General features: G+C 38.9%; 1 protein-coding gene across 1 annotated transcript in view; it reads right to left on the bottom strand.

The window, feature by feature from the left end:
• Positions 1 to 11,911: 11,911 nt before the first annotated feature.
• TMC1 (transmembrane channel like 1) overlaps positions 11,912 to 23,883 on the bottom strand; it is a 159,391-nt gene continuing 147,419 nt past the window's right edge. Inside the window, exon 20 of the mRNA XM_047769233.1 lies at positions 11,912 to 12,320. Within this exon, the coding sequence (XP_047625189.1) occupies positions 12,298 to 12,320 (23 nt within the window). The 3' untranslated portion in view covers positions 11,912 to 12,297. The remainder of the gene's footprint in view (positions 12,321 to 23,883) is intronic.

Genomic DNA, 23,883 nt, shown 5'->3' with positions numbered 1-23,883 from the left:
GGCATAGGCCAGCAGCTACAGCTCCAATTAGACCCCTAGCCTGGGAACCTCCCTATACCACAGGTGCAGCCCTTTAAAAAAGAAAAAAAGAGAGAGACAAAATATTTTGATATGTGCATAAAAGTCCAGGTTTTCCAGCTTCTCTTTAAAAATCCGAAGAGCTGGGAGCCTGGGATCTGCAACAATTTGCTAGAACTAAGTAGTTCACACTCCCTAAATATAGAACAAATCTCTTCATTTCACCAAGGTCCCACTAGATAACTTCACTTACAGTGTTGCTCTCTTGGCCACTGCTAGCCTCTGGGTTTGCAATCCCCATTAAGACAGAAGTGTACAGTAAAAAGACTCCAGCAGTGATGAGCAATCCCAAAAGAGCATAAAACTCCCAATAAAAGACCCTTCTGCTTCAAGCTTTGTCATAGCCTGGCTGGATCACTTTGGGAAAAAGCAGTCTGTATCTTTTAGCCTCTGTATTTTCATCATTTCTTATGCTCATCTAATAATACTGGGGCTTTATTTTTACTAAATAGAGTGGTTTGTAAAACAGATATGGATTATACCCTACTACAAGATTTTTTAAGTGACGTCTGTTTCTTTAAAACAGACAAATTATGGTCAAAGTCCCAACTATCTAATTCACGGTATTTTAAACACTTTTTATAGCCCCCTCTCACTCCCCAAGGGGCCTTAAATAATGAATAAATAAATAAATAAATAACATAAAAAAGCACATTCTCATCGGTTATGTCTCAGCTCCAATGTCACCTTCTCAGACAAGCTTCCCTGACTACCTTGCTAAATAAAGCAGACTTCCAGCCACCACTCTGTCACATTTGCCTTATTTTACCTTTTTCTTAGCCATTACCAGAAGTTGCATTGAAACCAAGGGTAATACGTCAATCCGTTTCACCTACCTTCACTAGTCCAGGTCGTTGGAATACTCGCGTCCTCCAAGGGTCACGTAGCCTAAAGAAGGTCCGCCCAGAGCTGTTTCCCAGAAGCTGAGCGAGTTGGAGCTGAGCTGGTTAAGACCTGATAGGATCACCCACCCTTCAACTGGGCATGCGCCTCCCACATTTCACCCTGCAGAGGCCTGTAGCCTAGTTATGTCTGCAGACAACGTTGATTCCACACCTGTTTCCAATCACCTCTCCCCATGCTCCCACATCTCAGCCTGACCTGCTGCTTTATTCTTTATCCTGTAAGTATACCTTGAGCCCCTGTCCTTCTGGGAGGTGGGTTTGACATGTATTCTCTACCTTCTCGTTTGGCTGCCTGGCGAATAAACCCTCTCTTCTGCAAACCTGGGTGTCTCCGTGTTTTGGCTTGCCCTGCATCGGGCAAAATGAACCTGGTTCGGTAATATTGTTGTTGTTTTATGTTTACTCCTTCACTTAGTTCATCTGTTTGCTTTTGTAATGGTTTCTTGTGTTTCTTCCTTAAGGAAGGAGATCCCTTCAGGGCTGTGTTCTAGAACCTAGGAGAGTGCCTGATACTAACTACCACAAAGGTTGAGTAGTGTTTACCAAACTATACTGAAGATTGGCTGGTTCTACATAGAGTGTTTTGGCCTCATGTGTTCTTTCCAGGGAGATTAGAAGGGGAAGGAGTAAGAGTGCGGAAAGTCCAGCTGATGTGATCAAGGAAGACCAAGAGCCATCAGTCACAATCACAGAGGTCAGGATTGACCTTGCTAGCCTAAAAACTAGCAGGTAGGGATCACTTCTGAGCAGTCAGTCTGACCCTGAACCTACAAGATTCCTCCATAAAGGGCTTATTGGATTCACTTGGAATCACTCGGTAAAACTTGTGATGGCCAAAGTTGTTAACACTTATTTTTCATAATTTTTTGGATGAGGTTCTAAACTTTAAAATGAGTTTAAAAATTAAATAACTTGGAAAATCAGGAGGAGAGCTAGTGTCTTCATCCATAGGGCCAAATCCTTTTTTACTAATATTTCATAATATATCACAACTCAGCATGCATATCAATAATAGCCAATCAAAAGCCATGTGACCCAGGTATTTAAGAAAAATTAACCACAAGTGTTTGTTGTAATAATTTTTTATATATAAGCTCAGGAAATGGTATGACTTAGCATTCAACTTCATCATGAACTGAAGAATATGATCCCTGTGTCCCAGAAAAGGAAACTGTGATCCCCATTTGTACTCTCCTGGTTATAAAGCACTAGAAAAGGGAACACAAATATGACAGTGTATGTTTGTCAACTCTTCTTTCCTCCCTCCTCCCTGTAACCCCAAACAACCTGGACAAGGTACCATGAGCATGCTGCCTTCTCTTTGACCTGGCATGTCACTACTTTTAAGAAACTTTGATGTTTAGGTTTTTATTGCTGTTTATATGAAAAAAACTTCCCCAGACTTTACCAGCCTTAGGTCCATTAAGACCTTAGTAACATTAAGATCTCAAGTGTTGTGTCACCACATTTGGGGATGTAAACATTAATACCCTATAAAGAGACACCTGTTTGTCATCCACAGTCTATGAACTGATTGATGAGGCTCATCAATTGTGAAGCTTGCTCTGGACTCTTATTTTGCTCCTCTGGTCCTTCAAACCAATACCTGAGAAGTTCCTGTCGTGGACAGCTGCCTTGAGGACACCAGAATCCTTTTAAGTGGGCCATCTCTCCATGATCTCCAAGCTGCCAGTTGATGGTGGTGCCACAGCCCTGTCATGCTCCATGCACAGTGAGCAGAATATCTCTCTCTTCCCTTCTGTGTGTGAGGCGTGTTCCCCTACCACCAACAGAGCATCGTATGTACCCACTATCCCAGAATCCTCCCCCCGCCAACTGGCCCCATCCAATTCTATCTGTAGGCTCTCTCTCCTTTGGACTCTAATATATTCCCATTCCTTTCCCCAACTACCTCAAAGGCAGTATCCTCCCCACCCTCATGTATATCAACTGCTGCAATCAAATGAGCTACCAACTCTGTCAGCTTATCAGAAATGTCCTAGTGTTGCGAGACATGTTTTTATATTTTCTTAGCCTCTTTGCTGAAAACTCCATCTTGTCCTTCCTTACTTTGTCCCATCTTCCTGCTTGAGAAACAGTCAAGGTGATGGTAAATGATTTAAGCTTAAGAACAAAGGCATGGGTTATTCACGGGGTCAGCTGAATGAGGACATAATACATTGGTCTAGGCACCCCAGACCTGTGCGGATTGGCACACCATTTGCACAAGCATGATGTGTCCTCTAAAGAAAAAGAGAAAGAGGAACCTCATGGCCAAGTGGTTTATGAGTGGTCGTTAGCAGAATATGCATTAGCAAAGAGAACCAAGGTGCAAACCTAGGCACACAGGGTTGCCACAAATAGGCATGCTGTTTGCAGAAGCACAGTGAGGATTCTCTGAAATGCTATGCATAGATAGCTAACTCAAATGCTAATGATTCTTAAATGCCTAAAGTTTAGAGTAAAAGTTTAACCATCTACCAGCTAAAAGAACTTATAAAATAATAAAAAAAAAAAACCCTATATCCTGCACCTACAACCCCCTTTTCACTTGATGTAATCCTCAAGAGCACAATAAAAGCAGTGTGGTCTCTTGAGGCAGGGCTCTTGGTCCCTGAGACCTTGAGTCCCCCGGTTCCCACCTTTACTTAAGATAAATGTCTCTGTGTCTTGTTTTATGTTAACTTTTTTTCCTTAAATTCCGCAGTACCCGTTCTTCAGCCCCATCCTGCTGAGCTGGTCTCGGCATCCTAGAAGTTCTGAAACCCAGTTCTGTACAACTTAAAAATTTCACTAAAAGTTATTCCATAAACTCAGTTTTTAGAGCAACACTGTATAATAGAAATTAACAGAGCCACATGCTACATGTCCTTCAAATTTCCTAGTAGCCACATTAAAGAAACAAAAAGAAACTAGTGAAATCAACTTTAGTAATTTATTTTATTTAACCAAAAACAAAAAATCTTTCAAACAATAAAAATGAAAACAAAATTAAGGAGGCATTTTACATTAGTTTTTCCTACAGAGTCTTAGAAATCAGTGTGCATTTCATATTGCACAACAGAAACCATAAAATTAGAACTTGCCTTCTGAAGGGAAGTTTTGTCTGGATATATGCCCAGGAGTGCGATTGCTCGATCATATGATAGTTCCACAGTGGTTGTACCAATGTACATTCCCAGCAACAGTATGGGAAGCCTCCTTTTCCTCCACACCCTCTCCAGCATTTGTTATTTGTAGACTTAATGATAGCCATTCTCACCAGTGTGAGGTGGCACTTCATTTCAATTTTGATTTTCATTTGTCTAATAATTAGTGATGTCGAGCATTTTTTCATGTGCCCACTGGTCATCTATGTGTCTTAGAGAAATGTCTGTTTAGGTCTTTTGCCCATTTTTTGATTGGGTTGTTTGTTTTTGTTGTTGTTGAGTTTTAAGAGTTGCTAGTATATTTTGGAAATTAAGCCCTTGTCAGTTGCATCATTTGCAATTATTTTCTCCCATTCCATAGGTTTTTTCATTCTTTTTATAGCTTCCATTGCTGTGAGAATGTTTGTATGTTTGATTAAGTCCCATTTGTTGATTTTTGTTTTTATTTCTATTGCCTTGGGAGACTGACCTAAATTTGTATGGTTTATGTCAGAGAATATTTTGCCTATGTTCTCTTCTAGTTTTATGGAGTCTCATCTTATGTTTAAGTCTTAAGCCATTTTGAACTTATTTTTGTGCATGGTGTGAGGGTGTGTTCTAGTTTCATTGATTTACATGCAGCTGTCCAGTTATCCTAGCACCACTTACGGAAAAGATTGTCTTTTTCCCATTTTATAATTCTTGTCTTCTTTGTTGAAGATTAATTGACCATAAGTGTCTAGGTTTATTTCTGTACCCTCTATTCTGTTCCATTGGTCCATATGTCTGTTTTTGTACCAGTATGACAACATCTTAATCAGCGTAGTTTTATAATATCATCTGAAGTCTGGGAGAGTTATACCTCCTGCTTATTTTTTCCCCTCAGGATTGTTGTGGTAATTCTGGATCTTTTATGTTTCCATAGAGATTTTTGGATTATTTGTTCTGATTCCATGAAAAATGTTATGGGTAATTTGATAGGGATCATATTAAATCTGTAAATTGCTTTGGGGAGTATAGCCATTCTAACAATTCATCCTATCCAGGAGCATGGGGTATCTTTCCATTTCTTTAAATCCTCTTTATTTGCTAGATTAATGTTTTATAGTTCTCAGCTTATAAGTCAACTTCACCTCCTTGGTCAGGTTTATTCCTAGGTATTTTATTTTTGGGGTGTGTGATTTTAAAAGGTACATTTTTAATATTCATTTTCTAATATTTGTTTTTATTATGCAGAAATGCAACTAATTTCTGAATGTTAATCTTATATCCTGATATTTTTCTGAATTCACTGATCAGTTTGAGTAGTTTTATATGGAGTCCACAGGGTTTTCTTTCTTTTTTTTTTTTTGCCTTTTCTTGGGCCGCTCCCGTGGCATATGGAGGTTCCCAAGCTAGGGGTCTAATTGGAGCTATAGCTGCCAGCCTACGCTAGAGCCACAGCAACACAGGATCCAAGCCGCATCTGCAACCTATACCACAGCTCACAGCAACGCCGGATCATTAACCCACTGAGCAAGGGCAGGGATTGAACCCGTAACCTCATGGTTCCTAGTCGGATTCATTAACCACTGCACCACAACAGGAACTCCCACACAGGGTTTTCCATACATAGTATCATGGGATCTCATATAGTGACACTTTTACCTCTTCCAAAAAAAAAATTCTTTCTTTTTGTCTGATTATTGCAGCTAAGACTTCCAATATTATGTTGAATAAAAGTGGTGAGAGTGGACATACTTGTCCTGCTCCAGATTTTAACAGGAAGGCTCTTAGCTTTTCTCCATTGAGTATTATATTGGTTGTGCGTTTGTCATAAATGGCTTTTATTATGTTGAGATATGATTCCTCTATATCCACTTTAGTAAGAGTTTTGATCATGAATGAATGTTGGATTTTGTTAAATGCTTTGTCTGCAGCTATTGAGATAATCATGTGGTTTTCACTTTTCTTTTGTTAATGCGGTGTATTAGAAAATTGATTGATTTGCATATTTCACACCATCCTTGTGAATTTGGGATGAATCCCAAGGGAAACATACAGTGCTCCACTGAAGGGCATTCCACAGTGGCAACCCCTGACGTGAATGGGGCCACTGGTGCTGCCTGGTCACAGGACCCTTAGTGTTGGTGGGCTGTGCCCACATTTGGAGACTGAGATGGCTGTGGCAGTTGGCACCCACTCAGCTGCTCATACAAGAGGCACTCCACCCCGAGAGCCTGCAAGTACACAGAGAAAGAAGTAAAGGTGGTGCCGCCCTTCCTTCTCTGGCATTCCCCAACAATGTCACCTTGCTTTTCTGGCAGGCCCAGGCCTCCTCCCAGACTCCCTCAGCTGTGGCCCACCACTCCCCAGCACCCTAGTCCTCTCCTCAGAACTGACCTCCATAGCCCATCTCAGCATCCAGCCCCTGCCCAAGTGTCTCAGGTTGAGGTGCACCAGATGGTGGTACTGATCACCTGGGCAGTTCTCCCTCTGCGTTACCCTACTCTGTCCAGCTGCCGTGCTTTACTCCAAGCTGTGGCTGATCTCCATCCTGGCTGATCTCCCTGTCCGCTAAATGCCCTCCCAGAATGCGGATTACATTCCTCTTACACACCTCCCTCTCAGGAATGCTGGTCTCATCCTGATTCCTTTTTTTCCTCTTCTCTCTCTTTTTCCCCTTTTGTTCTACCCAGTTATGATGAGTGTTTCTTGCTCTTTTTGGAAGTCTGAAGTCTTCTGTGAGCATTCAGTAGCTGTTCAGTGTGAATCGTTACATAGAGATGGGTATTCTGGTTGTTGTTTTTTTTTATGTGTTTGTGGGAGAAGGCAGGTGCCATGTCCACTCCTCCAAAACTTTGATCCTGCTCTAGCACTTACTCTTAAAAATGGATTTGGTGATGAGGAAGTAATCAATGAACCTAATCAGTTACTCTCAGGTGATTTACGGAGAGTTATGATTTTAGAGTTTTACAAGGAGCATGAGTATTCTAGTCCAATTTAAGAAGGTACTTTCTCCTTAATATTCTTGGCAAAGTCTTCAACTGGTCAGTCCAGGATTTTAGAACCTAAATAAACTTCTGAATTCAAGTTGGATACATTTGGGTGCCATGATCTACTTAACACGGTCAATTACTAATCTGCTACATTGTGGAATATTCTATGACTTCACTTGGATTTATGGGATTTCTATTATTTTACATATGATGCAAAATGAGTAATCCAGAAAGGATTTGATTGGTAGCCCACCAGCAATAAGATGCCAAGGTTATGCATCCAGGCTTTTCTTTCGAAGTGATATTACCCTGAGAAATATGACTCTCATCAACAGAAGCAACCCAGAAATTAAAGTTCTGTAGAAACATCAAGGACTCTACCTAAAATCCTTTGATTTGGAGAAATAATGTTGAGCCAGTTACTTTTAATAACAAAATCAAAACATAAATAACGTAAGTAACTTTGACCAAAGTTTTAGTAAATCAAATAACATAAGAAAAAATTTCCCATGTGGCACTTGTATTGGTCATCATAAGTAAATGATACTTAAGTTGATGTAGCATGTGAAATTTGAGTTTCCAAAAAAAAGGATTTTAAATATTTTCCTTAAACTTGAGTTTCAAACATCTAAAAAAAGAATGAGAGTTCCTGAAAAGAGCTTTTATATAGCCATAAACAAACAGTATCAAAAGAAAACATACTGACATTTAAGGCTAATTATTATGAAAGTAATAAATGAGTAATATAAAATTATGAAAAGTAATAAAGAGTAATATAATTCTATTAATAAATCAGCCAAAACTGTCATTGATTTAAAAGTCTACACTAGCAAATTAATGTTTTTACACAAAATGTGTTTTGAAAAGACCCAAATTTAAAGTTAACATTCAATCTTTAAATAACCCAAATGTACAACAGTAGAATAATTATGCTGTATTAATATGAAAAAATATTTTGTAGGCATTTAAAAATACCCTGAAGTAATTTTTATGACATGGGAAAATGTTAAATAAGAAAGTAGAATAAAAACTAAGTATATCTTATGATGCAAAATATTTTATTGAGTCTGAGTGTGTGACTATGAAAAGGAAAAAAAAGTACCAAAATGTTAACAGAGGTTATTCTGGGTGGTAAAATTATGAAGTCCTTTTGCTTTTTTTATTCTATTATAAATTTCTAAGTTTGGCATAATGAACATGTACTTCTATTATAAGCTTTTAAATAACCAAGGATTTGTATGAAAACTTTTTTGTGTGTATAAAGATGATATGTGTTATATAATATCTAAGTTCCTAGAAGAGGTCAAGTATTTCATGTACATATTTTTCCATTATTCACAAGACCCATCTTGGTAAAGGCAGCTGGATCATCCAAGGTAATCCATTACAAGAGAACTTTGAGAAAAAGAATCTCGTACACACGCTTGAGAAGTCCCGTCACCATCATATAATGCTGTTTCCTTCTTGCAGGAAGTAGATGCAGATGGCTATGACTACATTTTATTTAAAAAAATATCCTTAGGTCTCAATGTGTTTTCTAAAAAATCCAATTGAGAGCTGAGAACATCTGTCCATCCCATTCTTAAGACTCTTGTTTTTTGAAGCCTGTATACATATTCATTTGGTATATATTTCTTTTTTCTTTCTTTCTTTTTATGGACACACCCACAGTAGAGGTTGCATTGGACCTACAGCTGCCAACCTACACCACAGCCACAGCAATGCCACATCTGAGCCATATCTGCAACCTACACCACAGCTCAGGGCAACAGTGGATCCTTTAACCCATTGAATGAGGTTAGCGATTGAACCCACATCTTCATGCATACTAGTTGGGTTCTTAACCTGCTGAGCCATAATGGGGACTCCTGGTTCTTTACAAGTTAATTGTGAAAACTTTTTTTTTTTTTTTTACCTTTGTAACCCAGACAAGGCAAAAGAAAGTTTTAACTGTTTATTATCTAGGTCCATATTTTTGACTCAAGAGAGAGAGTAAAGTCAAGGGACTCTCATCTTACCTTCATTGCATTGGATTTCCCTCTGCTAAAACACTCTCTTGCTTTTTCCCACAGGAAAAAGAGTGGTTTTCCACTCTGAGCTAAATTCTTTGTTTGCATCCCATTTACTAAGTATATGATAACAATTCTGAGGTCTAAGGTTATTTGCACATCAAAAAATCCTAATTTGGGAAGAAAGCTGAAAAAGGTGAGAATAATATTTGGCTTTTGTTTGACATTGCACTTAATAGAGAATAAGATAAAGTAAGTCTCTTTTCTGAATACTGATAGTGTACTATAATATCCGTGTCATTTTGAAGAAAGGGAGAACCTTGCCCTGAGTGGGAAGTTGTCATTAATTCTGTTCAACCCTAAAACAGCTTTGCAAGTTCTAGTACCTAGTATTCTGGAAGACTCTAGAAACCAAGGATATGGCAGGTAGGGCAAAAAGTGGGAGAAAATCAAGAGAGCAAGTGATAAGGTTTATAATCTGTGATAAATGTTTGACACATAATGTTTGATAAATATTTAGCAAATAGATGAAGAGGTATTGGCTTCATCAGGTTCCTGGTGGTCACACACTCAGTGTGGTCCCAGTGTTTATTACAAGCCTACCCCCCCACAATTTGCACATTGTGGGAAGAGGCTGGTAAAGCACTGCAATAGTCCAAGTTCCAATCAAGTTAACTGAATTAAAGGCAGGGGTCCAGTCAGCAAAGGACAGTGGAGTATCAGGCAGGGAAACTGACACAAAACATCTTCCTACTGACTGATCCACTGAGGAATGAAGATAGCCCTTGGGAACCATCCCTCACCATATATAGTAAGATGGGGGTCACTACTATATTTCTAGACCCAGTCATGACAGACTCTGGCTCTGGTACTTGTAGAGACCCATCAGGATGAGAAAACACAGTTCAGGTCAAAGTTTGTTAATATAAACCTCTTGATATAGTTTAAACTATGTATACATCTCAGAAGCCAAAAGAGATGACTCTCATGTGCTGAAATGTAGTTTTTCAGTTTTTTCAACAACTTAATGGTAAAACCCTTCAAATAAACAAATTAAATTTTCATGTACATACCAGAATTTATTTTTATTCCTCTTACAAAGAATAAAGGTGAAGACTTCTTTTTGTTTGTATTCTTAATTTGTCCCATGGCTCTGGTCATTAGACATGGAAGTAATGATACAGGAATAACCATGACAACTGGAGTCCCCTAAGTATCTGAATAGCTGTAAAGCAGATTTGGAAGTGACACTCCTTCTTTCAAATACTTGTCCATGGGGTAGGATGGAAATATTTCTAGCAGCTCTCTGGAGACTGAAAGAACTAATAAAAATTTTTAAAATGTTTAACATCAGTCAGGTGGGCATTTAGGTGCTATAAAAGTCTAACTTATTTTTTAATTTATAGAAAGATCGAAACTTAGCATATTGTTTGTAAATGCTTATACCATGAGCATTTGTTAAAAAAGCACATCGCCTTTAGGAGATGAAGTCCTCAGGGGATAGTTTGTCATCTCTCATCATCTTTCTTGTGAAGTAGATCAAGAGCAAGGGAATGTCATCTACACTGTAAACTTGGTGCCACATATAAACCAATTCTCTAATCATAGTACAGAAATGATCCAAGTAGGGAATAAGCACTAGCTTTATTTGCTCATCTGCATTGTAATCTAATGAGATAATAAACTCAGCATATCAACAGATAATTCCATTTCTTATATCATATAATATTTTCATGCAGATAACAAAAGGTTTTGTTTCACAATTTTACTGCTATAAGTTAAATTGATTCAATTTAATTAACAAGCATTTATTCAGTGCCTACCTGTGCACAGCACTATTCTAGGCATACAAAAGAGTTAGAAGATATGATCCCTTCTTATAGGGAGCTTATAATCAGGACAGGAAAGATGATTCATGCATATAATAAACTATCTTTATAATTTACAAATTATAGGAAAATCAATAAAATATAGACTCTAAGTTAAAGACACAAGAGTTCAAAGGAAGGCTATCAAGAAGTGTTGTGATTAGGAATGAAGGCTAATAAGGAAAATGTGACCAGAGGAGGTCATCTTGAATTTGGTTTGACTGAAGTTATAAGAACATGAATTGGCAAAAGAACACAGTGCTCTTTCTATGGCCAGGAGAAGACTGAAAAGATGAGAAACTAAAAAAACAGGACAATAAAAATCAGCATGCCAATTGTAGGGAATAGCAGGCAAATTGGGTTAGGTGGTTGAGGAGACACTGAGTTGAGACATATTGAACTCACAAAACAAAGCTGGCTGAGAGCATTGACTGTTACTATTCAAAATAAATTTAAACTTTAAATAATAATGCTCAAATATATCTATAAACTAAAGCCCCCACCCCCATAAAATATGTTTTCATAACCTTAACAAAAAAGCAAAGAATAAGTATAGAATATCAGAATATAAGCTCAGGAGATACAATGAGGTCATGATCAGACTGTGATGGAGTAATAATCACTTATGAAGTCTTTTTTTTTTTTTTTTTAGCTTATAAAGAGTTGTCTAAAACCCATGTATCTCCTTAAGGTGAGAGACCTGCAACCCAGTGCATATCAAGCCCCTAATTTACATATGATTTTTCTTCTAAAAAGCCCTTAACTTTTCATACAGAGTCCAGCAGCAAATAAAAAGAGTTTGAGTACATGTTTGTGGGGACCATGGATGGGGAAAAAGAATGAAAAAGGAAAATGATGTTAATTTCAAAAAAATGAGTAGATGAATGATTATAAAAATACTTTATGAAGATATTTCTGAACTTAGAAGAAAAAAAGAGGGTGAAATATTCCTGTTCCCTGGCTAAGAAAACTAAGGCAGAATAAATGTATAAAATGAAAGTCCATATACGTAAAAGGTTATAAGTAAGCCAGTTACCTGTACTGCTGCATCACACACACAAAATTCATTGAAGAAAATGTCAGGGGACTGGCTCAGGGGAGAAAGTGGTAGTGCGGGAATAAATGCTTAATTCAGAATAAGGTAAAGGACCTTCTTTCCTAACTAGGACAGGTGATGTCTTGATTGACCAGCAAATAACCTTGATAATCCATCAGGTTTAGAACAGAGAAATAGCAACTCCACATATTTGTTTTCAGGGCCTTCACATAAATTACTGGTTTCAAACAGCATGATGAGGAGTACTTCTGGGCCTCCAGGATATCTGTGACTGTTACTGGCTGCCAGCAGCTGCAGCTGTTCAAAAAAAAGTAAAATTGAAATAAATGAATAAATAGGGAGAGAGAGAGACAGATGGACAGACAGATGGAGAAAGAAGATGAAGAAGTAAATGAAAATTGAGCCTTAAGAGTGCTTAAGGGTTTTGCTTGAGGTGGCCTGAAATCTCTATCTTCCAAATGTGCTTCATGGTGCCATAATACCTAAAGTTTTTATATTCCAAACTTTTGTTATCTCTTATTTTACAAAATCCTCACAAATTCTAAAGACAGGAGGAAAAATTTCTGCTCATTACTGTTTATGTAATTAATATAGAAATTTATTCCTGGAGTTTCTGTCATGGCTCAGTGGTTAACGAATCCGACTAGGAACCATGAGGTTGCAGGTTCGATCCCTGGCCTTGCTCAGTGGGTTAGGATCCAGCATTGCCATGAGCTGTGGTGTAGGTTGCAGACACAGCTTGGATCCCGCGTTGCTGTGGCTCTGGTGTTGGCCAGCGGCTACAGCTCCGATTAGACCCCTAGCCTGGGAACCTCCATATGCCATGGGAGCGGCCCTAGAAATGGTAAAAAGACAAAAAAAAAAAAGAAGAAAAAGAAAGAAATTTATTCCTTTCAAAGTTTTCCAATGTAAGAATTCCTCATTGTCTAGTATGTGTTCAGTAGATATTTATTGAGTGACTATTACATATCGGGTCTTATATTTAAGTCCTAAAGAAGCAACTATAAGTAAGATATAGTCTCTGCCTTCATAAAGATTATATATATCTTTAAACAAATTATGGGAAAATACCAAATAAAAACCATGTGATAACATTATATCATTATTTAAGACAATATTCCTTAACTAGAATTCACATCTTAGAAATCAGAACATTTCATTCACTATTCTAATACTCATCTGCAAACATCAAGTTGTAGTCCCAATCTAAAGCAAATACAAAAGCTCTGCAGCAGATATGTGTGACATATGCTTCCAACTATATCATGCCCAGCAGAGACTTACTTCAGCTTTAATGACACACATAGACTGAAAGTGAAAGGATGAAAAAATATTTTATGCAAATGGAAATCAAAAGCATAGGTAGCTCTATTTCTATCTGACAAAATAGATCTTGAACCAAAAAGTGTAATAAGATAGAAGGTAATTATGCAATGGTTGAAGAAGACAAAAATAAATGTCTTTAATAAATGATTAAAACACAAATAGAAAGATATTCCATGTTAATGATTAGAAGAATTAATATTGTGAAAATGTGCATACTTCCCAAAGCAAACTACAGACTCAGTGCAGTCCCTATCAAAATTCCAATGGCATTTTTCACAGCAATAGAAAAAAAAAAACATCCTAGAGTTCATAAAGAACCACAAAATAATCACCAAATAACCAAAGCAATTTTGAGAAAGAAGAACAAAGCTGGAGGCATCACACTTTCTCATTTCTGTTTGCATAAAAACAGACAAAAAGATCAATGCAATAGAATAGAGAGCCCAAAAATAAACACACACATATACAGTCAGTTAATTTTTGACAAAGCACCAAGAATATACAGAAAAATGGATAATCTACTCAATAAATGATGCTGGGAAAACTGGATATCCACATGCAAAAGAATGAAACCTTATACCATAAACAAGAATCAACTCAAAAAGATTAAAGACCTGAATATAAGATCTTAATGCATAAAACTCCTAGAAGAAAACAGAGGAAAAAGCCCTTCGCATTGTCCTGGCAGTAATTTTTTTGATTTGACACTGATAGAAAAGGCAGCAAAAGCAAAGAGAAACAAATGGGACTACAATCAACCAAAAAGCTTCTGCACGACAAAGGAAACCATAAATAAAATTAACAGGCAAACTAAAGAATGGAAAGAAATTACAAACCACATATCTGATAAGGGGTTAATGTTCCAAAATATACAAGGAACTTATATAACTCAATAGCAAAAAAGATAATAATAATAAAATAAACCAATTTAAAAATGGTCAAAGGATATGAATAGACAGTTTTCCAAAGAAGACAGATGGCCAAAAGGTACACGAAAAGGTGTTCAAAATCATGAGTCATCAGAAAAACACAAATCAAAACCACAGTGAGGTATCACTTCATGAATATCAAAATGTCTAGTATCAAAAAGGCAAGAGATGGAAAATGCTGATAAAGACAAGGGGAAAAGGGAACCCATGTGTACTGTTTGGAATGTAAGTTAGTTGAGCCACTATTCAAAACAGTATAGAGGGTCTGTAAGAAATTGAGAATAGAACTACCATATAATCCAGCACTCCCACTTCTGAATTGATAGCTAAAGGAAATTAAATAATCTGTATTCCTATGCCAATGCAGCATTACATATATACACACACACAACATAATATTACTCAGCCTTTTTTTTTTTTTGGCTTTTTAGGGCCACACCTGCAGTATGTGGAGGCTCCCAGGCTAGGGGTTAAATCAAGGCTGTAGCTGCTGGCCTATGCCAGAAGCACAGTAATGCTAGATTCAAGCCACATCTGTGACCTACACCCCAGCTCACAGCAATGCCAGATCCTTAACCCACTGAGCAAGGCCAAGGATTGAACCCACAACCTCATGGTTCCCAGTTGGATTCATTTCCACTATGCCATGATGGGAACTCCTTAATGGGGATCTGGCATTGGGAGAAGGAACCCCCAGAGCATTTGGCATTAAGTGCCAGTGAGGCTTGTGTACAGGAGCTCCATGGGACTGGGAGAAACAGAGACCTTGTTCTTGAAAGGTGCACAAAGGCTTTCATGCGCACTGGGTCCGAGGGAAAAGCAGAGAATTCATAGGAATCTGAATCAGACCTCACTGTGGTTCTTGGAAGATCTCCTGGGAAAACAGGCAGTGACTGTGGCTCATTGTGGGTAAAGGACATTGGAGGCAAAGGTCTTGGGAATAATCAATAGCAAGTGCTCCTCTAGAGGTGGCCATTTTGGAAAAATGTGGTCCTACCCATCAGGGCTGAAAAGCCCCAGGCCAAACAATAATCCAGGTGAGAACACAGCCCCACCCATCAGCAAAAAGGCTGCCTAAAGAACCCCCCCCAGGCACACAGCCACCTCCAATCTCACACAGAGACAAAGCCCCATCCACCAGAGGGGTAAGACTCAGCTCCATCTACCAATGGGCAGGCACCAGTCCTTCCCATTAGGAAGCCTAAAGCAAGCCCATGTACCATCTTCAGCCACAAGGGGTGCAGACATCAGAAGCAAGAGGCTACAACTCTAACAGTCTGCAAAAAAAGAACCACACCAAAAATCTCTATAAAATGAAGAGGCAGAGAACTGTGACTCAGACAAGGGAGCAAGAAAAAAAAAAAAAACAGAAAAACAACTAAGCAATCTGGAGATTACCAACCTCCATGAAAAAGACTTCAGACTGATGATAGAAAAGATGATTCAAGATCTTAGAGATAAATTGGAAGCAATGATTGATGAATTACAAGAAACTTTGTACAAAGAAATACAAGATTTAAAGATTAAGCAAGCATAGATGCAAAATACAATAACTGAAATAAAAAATTCATTAGAGGCAACCAACAGCAGAATAGAGGAATCAGAAGAATGAATAGGTGAAGTGGAGGACAGACTAGTGGAAATAACCGATGCAGAACAGAAAAGAGAAAAAAGATTGAAAAGAAATGAAGATAGTCTAAGAGAACTCTGGGACAACATTAAACACACCAACATCCATATTATAGGGGAGCCAGAAGGAGAGGAGAGAAAGAAAGGGCCAGAGAAAAGAGATAATAGCTGAAAACTTCCCTAGCATGGGAAAGGAATCACTCTCTCAAATCCAGGACACACAACAAGTACCATATAAAATAAACCCAAGGAGGAATACCCCAAGATACATATTAATCAAACTGACCAAAATTAAAGACAAAGAGAAAATACTGAAAGCAGCTAGAGAAAAGAAACAAATAACACACAAGGGAACCCCAATTATGTTATCGGCAGATTTTTCAGCAGAAACTTTGCAGGCCAGAAGGGAGTGGCATGATATACTTGTGAAGTGGTGAAAAGAGAAAATCTCTAACCAAGATCACTCTATCCAACAAGGCTCTCATTCAGATTTGAAGAAATCAAAAGCTTTACAGACAAGCAAAGGCTAAGAGAATTCAGCACCACTAAACCAGCTTTACAACAAATACTAAAGGAACTTCTCAAGGTGGAAAGGAAAAGGCCACCACTAGAAACAAGAATATTACAAATGACAAGGCTCACCAGTAAAGACATACAAATAGTAAAGGTAGGAAATCATTCACACACAGATATGCTACCAAAATCAGAAATCATGAGAAGAGGAGGTTACAAATGCACAACACTGGAGAGGATTTGCAATTAAGATCAACAACTTAAAACAATCTTGTACATATATAGACCCCTATATAAAAACTTAAGGGAAACTGAAAACCAAAAATCTACAATTGATACACACACAAATAAGAAAAAGCAATACAAACACGACACTAAAGATAGGCATCAAACCACAAGACAAGAGAAGAAAGGAAAAAAAAAGACCAACAAAAACAAATCCAAAACAGTTAATAAAATGGCAATAAGAACATATATATCAATAATTAATTTTTGTATTTCTTTATATATATATATATATTATTTCTACTGTACAGTATAGAAACCCAGTTACACATACATGTATACATTCTTTTTTCTCACATTATGTGTTCCATCATAACTGACTAGACAGAGTTCCCAGTGCTACACAGAAGGATCCCATTGCTAATCCATCCTGAAGGCAATATTCTGCATCTAACTACCCCAAGTTCCCAGTCCCTCCCAGTCCCTCCCCTACCCCTTGGCAACGACAAGTCTATTCTGCAAGTTCATGATATTCTTTTCTGTGGAAAGGATCCTTTGTGCCGTAATATTACCTAATATATGTGATAATAGTGATATCATATGGTATTTGTCTTTCTCTTTCTGACTTACTTCACTCAGGATGAGAGTCTCTAGTTCCATCCATGTTGCTGCAGATGGCATTATTTTGTTCTTTTTTATGGCTGAGTAGTATTCCATTGTGTATATATACCACCTCTTCCGAATCCAATCATCTGTTGATGGACATTTGGGTTGTTTCCACGTCCTGGCTATTGTGAATAGTGCTGCAATGAACATGAGGGTGCATGTGTCTTTTTCAAGATAAGTTTTGTCTGGATATATGCCCAAGAGTAGGATTGCTGGGTCATATGGTAGTTCTATGTATAGTTTTCTAAATATGTCCATACTATTCTCCATAGTGGCTGTACCAGTTACATTCCCACCAACAGTGCAGGAGGGTTCCCTTTTCTCCACAACCCCTCCAGCATTTGTTATCTGTGGACTTATTAATGATGGCCATTCTGACCAGTGTGAGGTGGTATCTCGTGGTACTTTTGATTTGCATTTCTCTAATAATCAGTGATGTTGAGCATTGTTTCAAGTGCTTGTTGGCCATCCGTATATCTTCCTTGGAGAAATGTCTATTCAGGTCCTTTCCCATCTTTCAATTGGGTTGTTGGCTTTTTTGCTGTTGAGTTGTATAAGTTGTTTGTATTATTTTACAGATTAGGCCCTTGTCAGTTGCATCTTTGAAAGTTTTTTCTCCCATTATGTAAGTTGTCTTTTTTATTTTTGTCTTCCTTTGCTGTGCAAAATCTTGTCAGTTTGATAAGGTCCCATTGGTTTATTTTTGCTTTTATTTTTGTTGCTTTTGGAGACTGACCCAAGAAAACATTTGTAAGGTTGATGTCAGGGAATATTTTGCCTATGTTCTCTTCCAGGAGTTTGATGATGTCTTGTCTTATATTTAAGTCTTTCAGTCATTTTGAGTTTATTTTCATGCATGGTGTGAGGGTGTATTCTAGTTTCATTGATTTGTGTGCAGCTGTCCAGGTTTCCTAGCAATATTTACTGAAAAGACTGTCTTTTTCCCATTTTATGTTCTTGCCTCCTTTGTCAAAGATTAATTGACTGTAAGTGTCTGGATTTATTTCTGGGTTCTCTATTCTGTTCCACTGGCTTGAAGGTCTGTTTTTGTACCAGTACCACACTGTCTTGATGACTGTGGCTTTGTAATATTGCCTGAAGTCTAGGAGAGAGATGCCTCCTGCTTGGTTTTTGTTTCTCAGGATTGCTTTGGCAATTCTGGGTCTTTTGTGGTTCCATATAAATTTTTGGATTGTTTGTTCTAGTTCTGTGAAAAATGTCATGGGTAATTTGATATGGATTGCATTGAATCTGTAGATTGCTTTGGGTACTATGGCCATTTTTACAATATTAACTCTTCCTACCCAGGAGCATGGAATATCTTTCCATTTCTTTACATCTTCTTTAATTTCCTTGATTAATGTTTTATAGTTCTTGGCATATAAGTCCTTTACCTCCTTGGTCAGGTATATTTCCAGGTATTTGATTTTTTGAGGGGTGCAATTTTAAAAGGTATTGTATTTTTGTATTCCTTTTCTAATATTTCACTGTTTGTATACAGAAATGCGACTGATTTCTGAATGTCAATCTTATATCCTGCTACTTTGCTGAATTTGTTGATCAGTTCAAGTAGTTTTTGGGTTGAGTCCTTAGGGTTTTCTATGTATAGTATCATGTCATCTGCATACAGTGACAGTTTTACCTCTTCTCTTCCTTTTTGGATGCCTTTTATTTCTTTTGTTTGTTTGATGGCTATGGCTAGGACTTCCAGTACTATGTTGAATAACAGGGGTGAGGGTGGACATCCTTGTCTTGTTCCAGGTTTTAGTGGGAAGGCTTTCAGCTTTTCTCCATTGAGTATTATATTTGCTGTAGGTTTGTTGTAAATGTCTTTGATTATGTTAAGGTATGTTCCCTCTATACCCACTTTGGTAAGAGTTTTGATTATGAATGGATGTTGGACTTTGTCAAATGCTTTTTCTGCATCTATTGAGATGATCATGTGGGTTTTGACTTTTCTTTTGTTAATGTGGTTTTTGACGTTGATTGATTTACATATATTGAACCATCCTTGTGCACCTGGGATGAATCCCATCTAGTCGTGGTATATGATCTTTTTGATATGTTGTTGGATTTGGTTGGCTAAAATTTTGTTGAGAATTTTTGTGTCTATATTCATCAAAGATATTGGCCTAGTTTTCTTTTTTGGTGGTATCTTTGTCTGTTTTTGGAATTAGAGTGATGGTGGCATGGAATTAGGGTGATGGTGGAGGTATTTTTTAATTTTCTTCTTGATTTCCTCATTGACCCACTGGTTTTTAAGTAGCATGATGTTTAGTCTCCATGTAGTAGGTTTTTTCTCATTTCTTTCCCTGTGGTTGATTTCTAGTTTCATGCCATAGTGGTCAGAGAAGATACTTGAAATAATTTCTATACTCTTAAATTTATTGAGGCTAGCTTTGTGCCCCAATATATGATCAATTCTTGAGAATGTTCCATGTGCACTTGAGAAGAAGGTATATCCTGATTTTTTTTTTGGATGTAATGTCCTGAAAATGTAAATTAAGTCTAACTTTTCTATTGTTTCCTTTAGAATCTCTGTTGCTTTATTGATTTTCTGTTTAGAAGTTCTGTCCATTGATGTTAAAGTCTCCTACTATGATTGTATTCCCATCAATTTCTCCTTTTATGTCAGTTAATATTTGTGGTAGGTATCTGGGTGCTCCTATATTAGGGGCATGCATATTGATGATTGTAATATCCCCTTCTCGAATGGATCCTTTTGCCATTAAATAGTGTCCATCTTTGTCTTTCTTTATGAACTTTGTTTTAAAGTCTATTTTGTCTGCTATGAGCATTGCAACTCCTGCTTTCCTCTCTGGTCCACTGGCATGAAACATCTCTTCCCATTCCTTCACTTTCAATCTATAAGTGTCCTTTGCCCTAAGGTGCGTCTCATGTAGGCAGCAGATTGAAGGTTTTTGCTTTTTAATCCAATCTGCCACTCTGTGTCTTTTGATTGGAGCAAATTGACATTTAAGGTGATTATTGACGACTAGGAACCATGAGGTTGCGGGTTCAATACCTGGCCTTGCTCAGTGGGTTAACGATCTGATCTGGTGTTGCCGTGAGCTGTGGTGTAGGTTGCAGATGCGGCTCGGATCCCGTGTTGCTGTGGCTCTGGCATAGGCCGGTGGCTACAGCTCCGATTAGACCCCTAGCCTGGGAACCTCCATCTGCCGCAGGAGCGGCCCAAGAAATAGCAAAAACACACACACACAAAAAAAAGGTGATTATTGATAAATATGTATTTATTGCCATTTTGAAGCTTGTTTTCCAGTTGATTCTATGTTTCTCCTTCTTTTTTTGGTTGGATGATTTCCATTTATTTTCTGTTTGAATACTTTTCAGTTTTTGTGAATGTAATGTCCAGTTTTGATTTGTGGTTGCCCTGTTTTTTAAGTATGTTAACCCCTTCCTGTATCTGCTTGCTTTAGCCTGATAATCAATAGGCTCAATCACATCTTTAAAAAAAAATGAAAAAGAATCTAATTTTTCTTACTTCCCTTGCCCACATTTTATGAATTTGATTTTTTTTTCTTTTTCTTTTAACATCTTCATGTTTAGATCAGTATGCTGGCTTATTGAAGTGACTGCTTTCCAATTGTGGTTTCTTCCACCCTAGATTTTCCTCCTTTTTTTGTTTTTTTTTTTTAATTCAGAGAAGCCCTTTCAGTATTTCTTTTAGAATGGGTTTTGTATTTATATACTATTTTAGCTTTTGTTTGTTGGAGAAATTTTTTATTTCCCCTTCTATATTAAATGATATTCTTGCTGGATAGAGTATTCTGGGTTGCACATTTTTTCCTTTCAGTGCTTTAAATATATCTTGCCACTCCTTCCTGGCCTGTAGTATTTCTGTAGAGAAATCAGCTGATAGCCTTATGGAAGTTCCCTTATAATTAACGCTTTGCTTTTCTCTTGCTGCCTTTAGAATCCTCTCTTTAACTTTTGCCATTTTTATTATAATATGTCTTGGTGTGTGCCTGCTTGGGTTCATCTTGTTTGGGGCCCTCTGTGCTTCCTGTATCTTAATATCAGGTTTTTTTAGATTTAGAAAGTTTTCAGCCATTTCTTCAAATACATTTTCAATCCCCTTTTCATTCTCTTTTCCTTCTGGAATTCCTATTATGTGTAGATTGGCCTGCTTTATATTATCCCATAGGTCTCTTATATTGCTTTTATGTTTCTTCATTTGGTTTTCTGTCTGCTGTCCTGTTTGGGTGATTTGCATTATTCTATCTTCCATGTCACTAATTCATTCCTCTGCATTATTCATTCTGGTCTTTATTGCCTTTAGTTCAGTTTGTAGCTCTGCAAATGAATTTTCTAGTTTTTCTTGGCTTCTCCTTATATTTTCTAGTTCCTTTCTGAGGGAATCTGCATTATTATTCATATCCTCTCTTAATTCCTTCAGTATTTTCACTATTTCCCTTTTGAACTCAAAGTCTGTCAGACTGCAAAGGTCTATTTCATTGTTAACTGCTTTAAGTGAGTTCTCCTGTTGTTTTAACTGGGAATGGTTTCTGAGCTTCTTCATCTAGCTTGTGTTTTTGTTTGTTTTTTTTTCTGTGAATTTGGGTAATCCAACCTGTAGTGTTATAAGTCAATTTCTAAGCAAAAATACCCCTTTGTATTTTTGGAGGGAGGGTTTTTTGTTTTTTGGGGGTTTTTTTTTGGCATGGGAGTTTGAATCCTTGCTGTCTCTTTCTTTAGCGTGAGCAGTCTGTTATCCCCAGGATGCCCTGTGTATTTTCAGGGAGAAGGGGGAAATGGGTAGGGCCAGCATTCAGTCCCTGTTTGTTGGGCTGTCAACAGAAGCAGGGACCTGCAGGAAGGTAGCACACCTTACTCCTATTTGCAGGGCCCTGGGCAGTGGTAATGAGCTCTAGAAGGATCTGAAAGGTGACCAGATATTTTGGCTGTAGCTGCAGAAGGATGCATGAGTTCCAGGAGTGAGACCAATAAAGGATTGTATTTTATTGCAATGCCCACCTTTGAGGTGACCGAAACCACAGGTGGTACCTATTCAGGGACCCCTAGTAGGAGTGGGCCATGATCATCTCCAGCTTCTGTGATAATTGCAGTGGTTTGCCTCTGCCACCTTTAGACCATGTATGAAGTGATCCGTCTTACTTCGCTTACATAGGAGGTGCTGCAGAGGCTTTTCCTAGTTGTAGGATCCTGGGAAGTGATAGAGATCTGAGATATGGGTACTGCCCTGAACATTCAGCATTGGCAGCAGCAGGGCCGGTATGTTCGCAAGGGTGCACAAGCACCAATAGTTGATTTGGTCACAATGCCTTCCTCTGTGATGTCCTTGAGGTGAATGGGGATGCAAGTTGTGCCTGTTCACCAATCCCTAGTGGTGTCAGGCCACTGCCACCTCTGAGCCAAAGATAACTGTGGTGGTTTGCCCCCGCCACCTGTAAATCATGCAAGAAGCACCTGGTCCTGCTTAGCCCCCACTCAATGTGCTGAACAAGGCACTCTTAGTTGCAGGTTCCTAGGAAGGACAGTGATCAAGGGTCTGGGCCCCTTCCAGAACATTTGGCAGTGGAAGCTGCAGTGTTTGTGTGTGCTACTGGGAGATTGAGAGTAACATGAGATAGTGTTCCATTGCAGTGTCCTTCTCTGTGATGCCTTCTGAAGTGGTTGTGGCTGCAAGTGATTTTTGTTCAGGTATCCCTAGCTGTGGTAGGCCACACCCATTTCTGGACTCAGGGATAATTGTGGTGGTTTGCTCCCACCACCTGTAGGTCTGGTCCACCATGGGCTAGCAACGGGCTTCCCACTGTTGGAGACACCAGGTCTGAGGTGGGCCAACAAGTGCCTTCTGGTCATGAGGGGTTGCACCTGAGAGGCACAATCTAGGTTGGATAGTGCAGCTTCCTGTGGGGAGAGGTGGCCTGGAGCAATCCAAAACACTGCACAGCTTCTGGCAGGGCAGGTCAAGGCAGCCTGGAGCTATGCGGAGTGGGGTGCTTGGCTTTCACCCGGTAGGGGCAGACCCAGAGTACTGCAAAGCAGTCTGTGGCTTCTTACAGGTTGAGGCAGGGCCTGGAGCATGCCCAGAGTGCTGCAAAGTGGTGCATGGCTTCTCGCCAGTAAAGGCAGGGCCCAGAGCACATTTGGAGCACTGCAAAGCAGCACATGGCTTCTCGTGGGTCAAGGCAAGTCCCAGAGTGCTGCCAAGCAGCACACGGCTTTCTGTGAGGTAGGCAAGGTGGTCTGGAGCTCTGTGGAGTGGCATAGGGCTATCCCCAGGTCAGGGTAGGGCCCAGATCCCTGCAACCTGGTGCGCAGCTTCTTGTGGGGCAGTGTGTGGCAGCCTGGAGCTATGCGGTATGGTGCAGTGCTTTCCCTGGGTCAGGGCCCGGAGCACTGCTAAGGCTCGAGGCTTCTCCTGGGTCAGGTTGGCTCCAGTTTCTCACAGGTGGGGGGCATGGCCCAGAGAGCCACTTCTACACTTCCCACAGAGCGGGGTGCTGTGCCAGATGCTCCGCCCTCTGCAATGGTGGGGGCAAGTGCACGTAAGCTGGGGCATAAGGAGATTTTTATGGCGGTGGCCT

The sequence above is a fragment of the Phacochoerus africanus genome, chromosome 2 (assembly GCF_016906955.1).
Source record: "Phacochoerus africanus isolate WHEZ1 chromosome 2, ROS_Pafr_v1, whole genome shotgun sequence".
NCBI lineage: Eukaryota > Metazoa > Chordata > Mammalia > Artiodactyla > Suidae > Phacochoerus > Phacochoerus africanus.
This window is presented reverse-complemented; position numbering and strand designations above follow the sequence as displayed.